General features: G+C 49.0%; 1 protein-coding gene across 5 annotated transcripts in view; it reads right to left on the reverse strand.

Moving 5' to 3' along the window:
* GRM7 (glutamate metabotropic receptor 7) overlaps positions 1-15,031 on the reverse strand; it is an 826,769-nt gene that overhangs the window by 197,715 nt on the left and 614,023 nt on the right. The window contains exon 8 of one of the 5 annotated variants that reach the window (XM_070051235.1): positions 5,098-5,392. The exons of the other annotated variants lie outside the window; for them this stretch is intronic. Coding sequence (XP_069907336.1) covers positions 5,381-5,392 — 12 coding nt within the window. The 3' untranslated portion in view covers positions 5,098-5,380. Of the gene's footprint in view, positions 1-5,097; positions 5,393-15,031 lie in introns of those variants that run through there. 5 annotated transcript variants of the gene reach the window in all.

The raw sequence follows: 15,031 nt of genomic DNA on the forward strand, positions 1-15,031 counted from the left end.
TGCACCTGTTAGGAGGCCTGTCTGGGGAGCCTGGGACAGACAGGGAGGGGTCAAGGATCGTGGAGATGGAAGTGGGAATACAGTGTGTTCTGCCCGAATGATTTGAAATTTTCAATTACTTCTAAGAATTCTATGATCAATTTTTTGAATTCCATTTCTGGCATTTCTTCAGTTTCATCTTTTCACAATCCAGTACTGAAGTGCTGTGTTCTTTTGGGGGTGTCATATTGTCTTCCTTATTCCTGCTTCTTGCATCGGTGAGTTTGTTATTCAGCATTAGTGGAGACACTCGTCCGTTTCTCTGAAATTCTCTCCTTCCACGCTTGCCCAATCATGGCTGAGTTCAACCACAGAAGTATCCCAGCAGCAGTAGACTTGGCAAGAGCCCATCAAGCCCGCGCTCAGGGTCTATGGGTGGCATCAGGTGCTTGGCTTGGTCTCTCAGAGCTGGGGACTCCTGCCATCCACACCTGAACACTGAGGAGAATGAGGCATGGGGAGGCTGAACAGCTGATCCACAGGCGCCCACCAGCAACTGGACACTCGGGCACAACGACGTCCCCTCCCAGGAGAGGCCTCTCCTGACCACCTTAACCCAGGAAATCCCTGTTGTCTGCTGCTCTACCTCTGTGCGGAAGGCAAGGGGGACTTTCAGCACTCAGCTGTTCCCCATTTCCAAGCTGCCCTGGTGCCTGAGCTGGGAGCTGTGGTAGTGTGGGGTCACTAACATAGACAGATTCACACCACAGCTGGCTATGCCTTTTGGGTGTGGAGACCGCCTGAACACATTGCCTTTAAAAATGCAATTAAAGAAACGCAAACACGAAAGATTTGTAGGGCCAGGGGATTTTTTTTTTTTTTTGAGATATCAGCACGTAATTTCACGTGTCACTGTCACTTTGCAAAACACAAGTAGCTCAGACCTAAGAAAGCAGAGCCCGGATTCTGGCTGCTTATTGGAGGTCTGCTCTCAGCATCTTCTCATGGTATCTTTTTCAGAACAGGGAATTGTTTTGTCCTCGTTTGATTTTTTGGGGAAACCTCCCTCTACATGTATAGTAGGGAAGTTGCCTTGGGGCCCCGACCAGCTCTCTGTGGCATTTGCCGACTTTGATGCCATAACTGATGGTAGGTGGACTCTGTGATGTCATGAGGCAGACTGGCATGTGATACCAGTGTTTCTACCACACAGTCTCCATGGCTGAACATAACCTCCACAACAGAGATGTTACGAATGCAGTGAAATGCTTCGGCAGATGCACATTCAAACATTTACTGCTTCTGCTTTTAATTTCTTGTAATTAATAAGTTGGTGTCATGCGACTTCAGTAACAGGTGTGGATAAAAACTCCCACAATTGAACATGTTACAGTCCACTCACTGCGTGGGCACTGGGGTCAGGTCCACACCACAGCCAGATCCTGGAGCTGCCCTCAAGGATGGTGCTCCCTGAGCACTCTGCCCACGAAGATGACTTAGGGGAAACTGAAGAAGACATCCCAGGTGCATGACTGGATGCCAAGAGTCATCACGTTGTACTGAGCCCACACAGCACCAGGCATCATGGCAGGTGCTTTTAGCCACGATGCTGCTGAGTCTTATTGTGAGCTTGGCAAAGCTCCCATCCCAGATCCTAGGGCAAATGGGGAACAGAGGCTTGATGCCCTACAAAGACAGTTCAGGAAGGGCTGCAACCCAGCCAGGCTCAGGAAAGCCCTACACCTCATGCTCTACAGCTTGAGGTCACTTCAATTAAACCAGGGTGGGTAAACGAGAGGAGACTCCAAGTGCTCAGAGATGGAGGAGACCACAGAGGGCTTTGCACTGCTCAGCAGGAGATCTGCCTCCCATTCTCCCCAGGAAACACCTCTTTGTTATTTCTTTTTTTGACAGGCAGAGTGGACAGTGAGAGAGAGAGAGAGAGACAAAGAGAAAGGTCTTCCTTTTCCATTGGTTCACCCCGCAATGGCCACTACAGCCGGTATGCTGTGGCCAGCATACCGTGCTGATCCGAAGCCAGGAGCCAGGTGCTTCTCCTGGTCTCCCATGCGGGTGCAGGGCCCAAGCACTTGGGCCATCCTTCTCTGCACTCCCAGGCTACAGCAGGGAGCTGGACAGGAAGAGGAGCAATCGGGACAGAATCTGGCGCCCCAACCGGGACTAGAACCCAGTGTGCCAGTGCAGCAGGCGAAGGATTAGCCTATTCAGCTGCGGTGCTGGCCCTCTTTCTTATTTCTAGAACATGCTTTCTGCCCTTGGTTTTCCACTTAAATACAGCCAGGATTTTTCACTCAGAAGGGCATTTCTGTGGGTAGAAGTGGGCAGTGCTGGCTACCATTGTTTGGGATCTAAACTGGTCCTCATCCAGCCCTGTCCTCTCACTCTGTTTTTTTCCACCATGCTATCTCACTGGGTCTTCCTTCCACAATCTGCAGGGTGCCTGCTGCCTTTTGCAAACTCACTGTTCAGGAAACAATGTGCAATTAGCTAAATAATGCACTGCACACATCAAGTCAATTGTATTTCAGAACGATGAAGGAGGATGGCGTTTGGCACATGTGGGAAGCCCGGGATGCATAACTGAGTGACGAGGTTGGAAACCTGGCTCCACTCTAAATTCTGGCTTCCTTCATATGTGCACTCAAGTAGTCTGATTCCAGCCAGTCATGTGGGAGATCAGGACTGAGTTCCTCAAACCCAGCTTCAACCCAGGCTGGATCCTGCCGTGTGGACATCTGGGTGTTGAATCAGCAGATGGCAGCTCTCTCTGACTCTCAGACATCCTCTCTCAAAAACACAAACAGTAACAATAATGGAATAAAAAGCCAAAGGGATGATACTGCCCACAATGATAGGAGGTTGGGGCGACTTCATGCTTTGGGTTGGTTGGTGGCTTTTCTTGTTATGCTTATCTTTTATGTAAGTTTATGGGGAGTTGCATGCATCTCAGATGAGCAGTTTGTAAGGCCATTGTCTCAGAATCTTCCAAACTCTGCTCCACACTGTTACCATTGGATGATCTGGAAAAAACAGGGTGCCTTCTGCCTTCCCCCTCCCCTTGTCCCTTCTCATTTAGTTGACAATGTGTGGGGCCTGGGCACTGGGTCTTTTTTAAGGGCTCGTGGTAACCGCTATACTACAGCAGAGTTCAGCACACACTGTTATAGCTACTGTAGCTCAGTGCTCTGGGTGGCTGTTCTGGGAAAGACCACTCTTGGCAGGCTTTTCTTTTGGACCCATGAAGGATAAGTTCATCAGTTAACATCTCAATTAGCTGAATTTTCACCAAGCTCTCACTCCCTACCTTGGACTCCATGGCCTGGAAGGCTCAGGCTGATTCAGTCTGCCAGTGCCTCCACACCCTCCCCTGTACACCCCCAAAGGGGTTGTCTCTTAGATAGAGTGCAGCTCAGAGGGCATAGGAAGATGTTCCCCAACAGTATCTTCAGTTACTCAAACACAGGCCTCTACAGGCAGATAATTAATGGGTCAATTACAAATTATTTGGTTTTGTTCATTAAAGCAGAACCACAATTTATTAAGCAGGAACCAAAACAAATGCTCTTATTGTACACATGATATGTAGTCGTTACAGGAAAATTAGGATGCAGAGAGTCAGCGTGTCTGAGCGAAAAAAATGACTCCAGGCCTTTCTATTACCCATTCAGTGGAAAATGAGACCCATTCGTGGTCAGCATTAATACACAGCTTCCAAAGCACTCAGGGAGAGTTCCCGTTTGCTGCATTTGCTGTTGCCCAGGCTAAGGCCAAGGACAGCGGAGGTGTTGTTTTGCACTTGCCTCTGGGCAGGACGCAGCAGCCCTGGACCCGTGTTATCTGCACATCCCCCAGCAAGTCCCTTTGTTTACGGACTGATGAGAAGCGGGAACGTTAAGACTTGGATTATTCAACACAAAGTGGCTCCATCCAGGTTGGTTCGTTTGGGCCGCCTTACTGTCCCCAGTGCTGTGGATCCTCAGGATTCTCCGTTTCAGGACCATGGACAGAGCACCCAGGTGTTGGTTAAGGATGGTTCCAAAGCAGAGGGGAGTATGCTTATGGTACCCTCTTCTCAACTGTTCTGTGTACTTGAAAATGTTTATGACGAGATGTTGGAGGCTAGGGGAGCCCTCATTTTACCCTGAAATGAGACCCTCGCCGTGCAAAAATGTGTTAACACTGTCGGTCTGCTCTCAATAAATGTGTACTAAGTCGATGATGGTAATGGACATGCACACATGGACAGATTTATAGTGAATAATCAGTGAACCAGGCACTGTCACACGTGATTGATATGCTGTGATCTTTAATCCTCATGTCAGAATTGTGAGGTAGGTGCTGTTGTTTGCTCTGGGTGACCACGGAGGAAACTCAAAGATCTGGGAGGAAGTGACTTGCATGAGCACCCAATCCTCTGGAGGTCTGGAGTCTCCCAATGGCTTCATTATCACTGTTTGAGCTGATGGGGATGGCGCACATACAGAACAAGACACCAGTCACAGGTGAGTAGTTTCTGGATTATCTCAAGGTGAACATACCCCACCAGCAGTAGCCAGGTCAGGAAAGAGAACTTTCTGGAACTCTCTGAGCTCCCTGATTCTCCTGCCCAGGCACTACCTGCCTCCCCCAAATCATCCCCTCTTCTGGCTTCTGCTGCCACAGACTCAGTATCTGGAGCTACATCTTGCGAAGCCAAACTCCAAGGGCAGAGTTACTTCCCTAATTAGCAAAGCAGTGGCATTCTCAACTCTGAGGCTTTCTGGCTAAAAAAAATGCATTGAACAACAAGTGTTCACCCTAGCTGTCAAGATGCCTGCCCATACCTGAGTAATGGGTTCTTTACCTAGCTCTGGCTTGCGGCTCCAGCTTCCAGCTAGTGTACGGTCCTGGGGGGCAACAGATAATGGCTTAAGCAGTTTGGTTCTCATCACTCACAAAGGTGACTGGCTGCATTCCTAGCTCATGGCTTTTATCAGGATCAAGTCTGTAGACATCTGGGTGGTAAACCAGCAGATGGGTGCTTTCTCTCTCTCTCTCTCACTCGCTCTCTCTCTCTCCACACACACACACACAGATCTGTCTCTCAGCCTCACAAATAATTAATTACAACACCTTCAAATGCCTTGAATAAGCTTCTATTCCCATTTGCCTGGTGGTGCTGACACGTGTCTTCCAAGCACTCCTGGAGATGGAAGTATGCTGTGAGCAAACCTGTGGTGCCAGCTTTGCCAGTGCAGGGACCACCAGACTCTGAGCTTCGTTCTGACCAAGGATGAGCTGGACTTTGCATTTCCATCCTTTGTTTCAATTCTTCACCACTGGACAGTCAGAAGAGTTGGTGATAGCAGCACAGCAGACAATTGACATTGCCCTCAAAGAGTCAGCCTTCAAGCTAGAGATGAAAACATGGAAATGAAGATCTGAAATGATACTGATCAATGCTTTTGGAAGGTTGAGACAGGCATTCTGAAGTAGAAGGGAATGTGCATTTCCTGATTCGTCTGTCGTAATCATAAGACCAGGCACCTGGTTACAGGATTCAGTTAATCCTCACCCATTAGCTGAGTCACCCTCTGATCTACGCAGTGATTCTCAGTGTGCATCTCTGTGCACTGGGGACACTGTGCTAGACGAGACAAGCATTCCCTAACATGGAGCTTGCTGTGCGCATCATGCCTTCTCAACAGGGAGGGGCAAACCCACAAGGGGTCAAACGTTGCTTCCAGAGAGAAAACAAATTATAGATCCTGCAATGCCTATTTCAAAGAACTGTGGGGCAGAAATTCATACAGAAAAATAATCTGTGTTATTAGGACGTTAGGGAGAGAGGCAGATGATTAGGGCACAAAAGTAAAAAATAAAATACTCCAAAAGAGGTAGTAATAAAAAAAGAAAAAATGTTTAGGAATAATGGAAGGAGGAGGAAGGACAAGAATAGCAGCCGACCTTGAGCATTAAAAGAGGAGAGGTACAGGGAACTGTGACAAGAGGCATCTGTGACCTAAGACTAGAGAGTGATCATAGGCTGCCATGGAGATTCTTGGCACATCAGCACCTTTGGTGCACAGATGGGACACAGCTGGGAGCTATCCAAGTTCTCCTATCTGGGAAGTCCAGGGCAAAGCTGACTTCAGAACTAGGACCCAGTATGCATGATTAAGACCAAGAGTAGGGGGGCTTTGTTCTAAGAGAATAGAATTCTACCTCGTGTTTGTCCTCTCTGGATCCCCAAAATTGAACATACTCTCTCTCAGTTATAAATCAACTGTCACATTAATCTCTTTAAAAATTAAAGGGAGGGACACACACACACACACAGTGAGAGAGAGAGTGAGAAAGAGAGAAAGAGTGAGAGGGTGAGAGAGAGAGAGGTTGAGAGTGAGAGTGAGAGAGAGAGAGTGAGGAGAGTGTCAGAGAGAGGGTGAGAGAGTGAGAGAGAGAGAGTGTGTGTGTGTGTGTGAGAGAGAGGGTGAGAGAGATTGAGAGAGAGAGAGAGAGAGAGAGTGAGGAGTGAGAGAGAGAAAGGGTGAGGGGGGGGAGAGAGTGAGAGTGAGAGAGAGAGTGAGAGGGTGAGAGAGAGAGAGAGAGTGAGGAGTGAGAGAGAGAAAGGGTGAGAGAGAGAGGGGGGAGAGAGAGTGAGAGAGAGAGAGTGGGAGTGAGAGAGGGTGAGTGAGTGAGAGAGTGAGAGAGTGAGAGAGAGAGAGAGTGAGTGAGTAAGTGAGACAGACAGATTTGCCATCTGGTGGTTCACTCTCCTAATAGTCAAAATAGCCAGAGCTGGGCGAGGCCAAAGCCAGGAGCCTGAGATTCCATCCTTGGGTCATCTGCTGCCTTTCAGGCATATCTGCAGGGAGCTGGCTTAGAAGTAGAGTGGCCGTGACTGGAAATGGCACTGTGATATGGGATGCCAGCGCTGTAAGCCACAGAGTGGGGCCACTTGTGTTGCCTGTCTTGATGTAATAGTGGAATTCACCTAATTTCAGTTTTACATTTTAAAAATTTATGTTAAGGTATTTGAAAGGCAAAGATACATATACCGAGAAAGAGACAGAAACGCCTAGAGGCAACTTCTGTCTATGGATTTACTCCCCCAAATGGCCACAAAGGAAGGAGCTGGGCCCGGATGAAGCCAGGAGCCCAGAATCCAGTTCAGTCTCCCACTCGAGTGGTGGGGACCCAGCACACGAGTCACGACCTGCCACCTCCCAGTGCCTGCTCATCACCACGAAGCGGCAAACAGACACAGAGTGGCAGCCTAACCGAGGCACGCTGACATGCAATGCTGACATCCCAAGCGGTTCCTCAACCACTGTGCCCAATGTTGCCTCCGGTTGGCTTTCAACAGTGAAATTCTCTTATTTAAGTGAAATCTACCTTGCTTGCCCAAGCAGTACTGCCAGAGCCAGCCCTTATTGGGTCAGGATAAGCCTGGGGATGAATCTGTGCGTCCTGTTTAAAGCTGACTGAAGTGCAGCACCATCCCCAGACACGCGGTTTGTCTTCTGTCCCTGGCGGCGAGCACTCAGCCCGGCTCCAGGTTTGTGTGCTGATTTATTGCTGCCTAAAGGGACACCCACCGAATTCTCTCCTTCTATTGCATTCTGGCTAATTCTTCCTTCACAGCCTTTTGCTAAATGTCCTCCATAAAATCAAAAGTATGGATATTGCCTGTTCCTGGCCTGCCTTCTTCTCACTGGAAGGCTGTGAACTATTACTGGAATGAGTGATTTCCAGGCCTGCAGCCCAGTGACAGAACTGCTGCCCGACAGTCGGAGGACGTGCCATACAAAGTGGCTCCAAGACCATGCCACCCTGCAGGTTTTCAGAGCATGCACACCAGCTGGGTGAGAAAAGACTGACTGGTCTTTTGGGGACTCCCTGGGTAGCCCCAGCTTATGTCTTCACTTTCTGATGAATTCTGAAGCCATCCTTGCTTTGTCCCCTATGCCACCACCCCCATGCCTGTGTTCTTGCTCCTCCTCATTCATCAAGCCGGGGAGGTGCTGTGATCAACGCTGCTTCACACACAACACACTAGGGGTCTAGAGGACTCAGCGCACTCTCAGGATCACATGGTAACTGGCTGAATTCCAAGGCCTGTCTCCTGTTAACCCCTCTGCTTCTAATCACTAATGCAGCACTGGCTCCCTGGTAGTAATCTGTGTGCCAGAGAAGACCCACCACCCTCCATCCATTTGTCCATTCCAGAAAAACATTTTGGATACTTACTATGGGACCAGTACTCTGCTACAGTCACCAACCGAAGGGTCGAGACTGTGTGTGATCACTCAAAGAGTGTGCATGTGGGGATACAGTGGGGGTGGGCATGAGCCAAACATGGGCAAATAATTCACTATAAATGGGTTATTTCTGTTCACAATTTAGCTACAATGCACACGTTGTTATAAAGGAAACTCAAAGGCTAAAGAGAAAGAAAATAAAGTGGGATAAGGGCCTAGTTAAGAGAGAGTGGGATGAGAAACACAGCTTAAAGGAGGTGTTCTTGAGAGCTAAGGCCTAGAGGTGGGGAGGGAGCCAGTTGTAGAAAGCCCCAGGGAGTGTGTGCCAGGCTGGCAGCACCATGGACAGAGACCTGTGGTACTCTGAGGACTGAAGGAACCTCAGCACTTTGGGAAACAGCAGATGCCCTGGAAGGTTGGGGGCAGGGAAGGTCATGAAAGACATCCACTATGCACTGAATGCTGTTCCCTGCAAACACACAGCATGCGGAAATCCTCAGTCCTCTAGAAGCTGAATTCACTTGGATTCAAGTTATTTGGAGAAGGGATCAAGGCGGAGTGTCCTCATCCTCCACTGGCGAGATTCTGTTCCAGTGTGAGTGATATCCTAGTGAGAAAAAGAGGCTACATGGGATAACAGATCCGGGGCAGGTGCACAAGGCTTACGATTCCAGTGGCTGGAGGGTACAGAAGCATGGTGCCGGCTTCCCGGTGAGGGCCCCCAAGCTGTGTCACAGCATGCTGGAGAAGTAGGAAGGGAGCCAGCCACACAGAGAAGGGGCCAAGCCAGCCACATAGAGAAGGAGCCAAGCTCATGAGGTGGCCTCACAGTACCACAACCCACACCGTGAGAATTAATCCAGGCTCAAGAGTGGATCCCAGTGCAGGATCCACACTGTGGTCTCCAGAACCGAAGGGGATCCAGCAAGGGGAGGCACTGGAGACTTGTGGAAGCCAAGTCAACAAATGATGCCATCTGGGTTGGGTTCTCACAGTGAAGATGGACAGAGGGGCTGGTGAGGCTCATGAGTCAGGATCTAGTTCTCTATGCAGAGTGGGGCAAAACACGGGGGACCACAGCAAATCACCCCACCACCACCACCACACGATCACTTTGGGTGTTTACACCTGAACCTCAGATTTTCTCTGTAAAAGGTGAATCATTCGCACTGTGCCAGGCACATGGCAACCATCTAGGGAAAATGCCCCGCTCTCGCTCGTGTCACTCTTATCTCACTGCTGCTAGACTTTAACAGCCTGGTTTATAAAATACAGCCCCAAAAGTAAGTTCTGGGTTAAAGGTAGCATCAGTATGTTTAGTTCCATGTCTCCAAAGTTAGACTTACTTATTTAAATAGCTTGAATAGCATTAAGTTGTTGGCATTTGAACATTTTTAAGCAAGGAAAAAAAATTACAATTTCTTCTGAGTTACCCTAACGTTATATGATATTTACGCTTAAGAATAGGTCCAAAGGAGAAGAAACATAATGGTGACTTTTAGCGTACTTGCCAATTAATTTATGACAAATCAATCTGTCAGGCCCTGCCTCTATCTGACTCTAAAAGCTGAAATCACTAACCCTGGTTTTAGGTATACACTTACTTACATACAAACACATCTGTGAATTTATATTTTTTTCAAATTTCAAAAACATAATGAACAATCCATATGTACCTCCTCAATTTGCTTTTATTCCAGTTGAATCTCATTTTTAAGACTTACCTGTATTTTTGCCTACAGCTAGAGTTCCTTCTTGGGGCTATATAATATTCCAGTGTGTGAGTATGTGACACATTTTTAACAATGCTTTCTTCTGCTAATCAGCCTCACTCGCTGGATAAATTAACTCCACTTGATTAGCTCTCCTGTGTGACTATATGCCCTCATTTTTTTCTTGAACTTATTTTTGTAATAGGAATCTAACTCACACATCATTAGAGTCATAATTTTCACATACACAGTTCACTGGCTTCCATTCTGTTCACATGATCACCACTATCTAGTTCTAGAACATTCTGTCACTCCAAAGCAAACTCCTTTCACTGTAGCTCTGGCAACCAGTCACCCAGTACCTGGCCCTGTGGGTCTGCCTAGCCCATACATTTCCCAGGAATGGAATCACAGCATGTCCCACCTGGGACTGCAGGGAAAAGGGCTGGGAAGTGCAGTTTTCTACTGAATGCTTCGGTCCCATATTGTGCTGCCCAGAGCACACTGACCACCTGAACACACAGTCATCACCTGTACACACAGTCACCACCTTCAGAGACACAGCCACCACCTGCACACAGTCACTACCTGCACACAGTCACCAGCTGCACACACAGTCACCACCTGCACAGTCTCTACCCACACACAGTCACCACCTGGGCATGATGTGAGGTCTCTGGGTTCCAGTCCTTACATCTCCTGATCTCATTTTGAGAATCAAACCCCTCAAAGTGACCCTCAGAAGCCTTTGAAGAACAACTGAAGTTTCCACCGCCTGGCAAAGGCCCAAGTGATTTGGAGATGGAGGCTGTGAGTGTCCCTCTCACATGAACACTTCTAGCACAGGGAAACGCCACTCTCCCCTCACCAGACATAAGCTGACTCCTAAGTTCCTGTTCTGATGGTTGTCCTATAGGCCAGATTCATTTGAGTTTTATACACTTGATACTTTACAAAACGGATGAGTGCATTACCACGGCAGGTAATGCTCCTGATACGTACAACATAGCTCTTTAAACATCAAACACCTGCTAGGTAGAGGTGGACGCTGATGGTTAAGAGGCTGCATGTGGTCCCTGCACACTGTAGCATAAAGCCTGGGTTAGAGACCTAACTCCACTCTGCATCCCAGCTTCCTGCTGACTGACAGTTCAAGGACTTGGGTCCTGTCATCCACATGGGAGACTCAGACTGAGTTCCAGCCTCCAGCCTGGCCCAGCCCTGGCTTTTATGTGCATTTTGGGTGTGAACCAGAGGAGAACTCTCTCTTTGCCTTTCAAATGAATAAATAAAAAATTCCAAAGAAATGCTATTAAGCTGTGTTTAACTGTGCATTCTTGCTATTGTGATTTTTTTTTCCTTTCTGGTTGCCTTGGTACAGGGTATGGTTGGACCAGCCCCAGATGTGACAACCATGGGATACTCAGTGATGTGGCCAGCATGCCCACGGGTATGCCTTTACCAACCAACACCATGAAGTCAGTTAATCCTTGGTGTTTCTACACTGAGGGATAGGTGACCACATCTCCTGACAGTTTCCCCAGGCCTGCTCCTCACCCAGCACAAGTGTCAACACAGGCTATAAGAAACAACCCATATCTCAAAAGCCATCATTGATCCAAGCAGACATGGCTGTTGGACTTGTGGTGTCAGCATCAACAGGCTGATGATAAGCTGACACCTGGGTAAAGTCAGCGACAGCTACTGGGCACACTGCTGCCCAAGACCACCCTGGCTAAAAAAGCCACCTCAGCTAAACCATGCCTTTCTGCCCTGCTGACCCAATCTGCAGTCTGCATGGTACCAGTCCTGTAATGCTATTTCCATTGGGCTTCTAAGAATAGACCAAGGGCAAGACCAAGCTCCAGCAGCGAGGAGATGCAAGTGTGCTGCCCCAGCTCAGCATCTGCATGCATACAACAAGCTACAGGGGGCGGACCTCAAGTCTTTTCCATGTAACATGTGATGACGTTTTGGCAGGCACACCATGGAGATCTGCACTGGGGCAGATAGCGAGCACGCGGCTCTGTCTTTTCTCTTATTTATACATTTATTCTAGTTTCTGAGCAGTGCTGTCAGGTTCCTTCAGCAGCCAGCAGTGCTGGACCCTGCTGCTTCTTCCCAGCTGCACAACTAAAGTCAGCACCTGAAACAGCTCCAGGCTATGACCAGACCCACGTCTGCATGAGTGGCCCTGTGGTGTCAGCCAGAGCAGAGTGGAGGATCCGCATGATATTCAGCAATGGAGATGCCTTCCAAACCAATCGTTTCATAAATAAATACACGGAAAGAAGAGAGTACAACCAGGAAGTGGAGAAGCAGGAATGCAGAAGAGACAAAGCTCAGAGGCGTGAGCCGTCCCACTCAAGCTTTCACAACTCAGGCGGCAGCCCCCCCCCCCCCCAGTGTGCCCCACAGCCACCTGCAGCTGCAGCAAGCAATCTCAGGCATGCCATAAGCTTCCTCCCATGAGCACCTGTGCCCTCTCTGCCTCTCGACTTCCTCTGGCCTCAGGAGCTTGGTCCTTGCAAGAGGTGGTTCAAATAGATGTATCTATTGCTGTCTCCAAATTATTTCAAACTTAGATACTTCCAAAGATCGATCATCTCACTCAATTCCTGAACTGGATGTCCCTGTCTCACAGTATCTCGTGAGACGGTCACAGGAGCTGGCCAGGGTAGCACGCATGTGGATTCCTCTGCAAGCCACTGAGAAGTTCACTGAAACACAAAGCTGCGTTGGAGCCCAACACAAGCCACCGTTTGTGGTTTCCTGAGCAGCGGTTGGTTTCTCCCACACTTGTGATCAGAGAAAGCAAAGCAGATGTCACGGTGTCTTTTACAGCTTAGGTGGGGTGGTACCATCCCATCACTCTGGTACATTCTATCGGTCACACAAACCAACTATGAGGGACCATGGGGCAGACGACTCAAGAGCATAAAACCCAGAGACCAGGAGGCAGGCATGACCAGGGGTTATGTGGCTGGCAGGCTACACCAAGTCCTTAGGATTAAGTCTCATCTCAGGAGGTAGAGAATTCACTGGATTTCAACAGCCAGTCTTGGTTCCTTGATGAAACAATCCCTTTTCATCCTACAAAGCTAGCACTTCTGATAAACCCTGGTAGAACGGCAGGAATGACTTCTGTTGGCTTCCCACATTCTCTACTCCCTCACCAAGTGCCTGGGAATACCTACCCAAAAAACACCTTTTCTTTTTTTTTATTTTTATTTTTTGACAGGCAGAGTGGACAGTGAGAGAGAGAGACAGAGACAAAGGTCTTCCTTTGCCGTTGGTTCACCCTCCAATGGCCGCCACGGCTGGCACACTGCAGCTGGCGCACCGCGCTGATCCGATGGCAGGAGCCAGGTGCTTCTCCTGGTCTCCCATGGGGTGCAGGGCCCAGGCACTTGGGCCATCCTCCACTGCTCTCCCTGGCCACAGCAGAGAGCTGGCCTGGAAGAGGGGCAACCGGGACAGAATCCGGCGCCCCGACCGGGACTAGAGCCTGGTGTGCCGGCGCCACAAGGTGGAGGATTAGCCTAGTGAACCGCGGCGCCGGCCAAAAAACACCTTTTCTAAAACTCTTGAGTGAGGAGCTCAAGCCAACTGACTTCAATTAACAAGTCTCAGCATGCTGGTTCCAGAGCCCATGCTGTGAGTCACGACTACTGTGGTACAAAGGCTGAGAGATGCGGGTCAAGCATCCTAGCACAGTGTCCCCACTAAGTCCCAGGGCAAGCACCAGTGCCTCTCCTCAAGCATCCTGAGCTCAGGGCTCCTGCTCACCCACATGGAACCTACAGAAATTTTTAAACACAGGCCAAGCTGTGTTGATGTACAACCATGGATTCATGGCTTGGCCAGGGCATCATTTCCCTGCGGGGTGATGTTGTCCCTGGTGTGGATACAATTATCCATCAAGGTGCCTGGCCTGGCCAGTGAAGCTGCCTCCCTTGGTCCTGGGGTTTGAGCAACCTTGAATAGTCACTTCACTGAGCACAACTCCCCAGTAGAGGTCTCCTACACTCTTGGGTATTTAAATCAATATTCACTACTGGTATCCTTGGGCACAGTGAGCAGTCCAAATTTTTAATGTGTGACAGCATCCATCATGCAGGCAAGGGAATCAGAGCACATGGAGGTTAAGTGGCCAACCCAGGACAGCCCAGGGGGGAAGGGTGGAGCTGTCATTTCACCTGCTGAGGGAGCCAGGGGAATGGCAATAGTACTGCTTTTTGCCTCTGTGCACCTGAGCTTTTCTTGGGCTCTCGTGACTTCTGAACCCTCTCCATCCCCAGCTGTGGTCATTCCAGCCCAGTCCTAGAACTGCTTAGCAACCATCTCAGCTTCATCCCTAGGGCAATATGCTTGTGTATCTCTAGTGTCCTTTGTCCTCCTCCAGCCTCTCCCACATAGAACCTGGTTTGTTATCTCCCCAACCTCCCCTGGCTGTCCCAGTGCTGCCCCTAGGTCCTCTAAGTCTATTACGGTTATCTCACTTCCTGAAACACTAATTATTTGGGGGACTGATGTTAACAGATTCTGACCAAGCCTTCACTTGGGTCTTCAGAGATTACCTAGGAGAGGTTTGCTGACATTATGGAGAACAACAGGGCATGGCATTGTGGCACAAAAGATAAAGCTGAGGCCTGAGATGCTGGCATCACATATGGGCACTGCTTCGTGGCCCAGGTGCTCCACTTCCAATCCAGTTCCCTGCTACTGTGCCTGGGAAAGCAGCTGAAGACGGCCTAAGTGTGTGGGCTCCTGCCATCTATGTGGGAGACCTGGAGGAAGCTCCTGGCTCCTGGCTTATGTCTGGTTGACCTTGGCTACTGTATCCATTTGGGAGTGAACCAGCATAGAGAAAAATATCCCTCTCTCCCTCTCTCTCTAACTCTTTAAACAAATAAATATTTTTAAAAAGGAGGAGGAGGAGGAATAAGAGGAGGAGAAGGAGGAAGAGGAGGAGGAGGAAGAGGAATAGAGGAGGAGAAAGACTTACAGAGATGCATTCGGCCCTTCAGTACCTGGTCATTTCTGGAAGTAACATCTGACACTCCAAAAAATGCTTTG

This window comes from Oryctolagus cuniculus, chromosome 10 (assembly GCF_964237555.1).
Source record: "Oryctolagus cuniculus chromosome 10, mOryCun1.1, whole genome shotgun sequence".
NCBI classification, from domain to species: Eukaryota; Metazoa; Chordata; class Mammalia; order Lagomorpha; family Leporidae; genus Oryctolagus; species Oryctolagus cuniculus.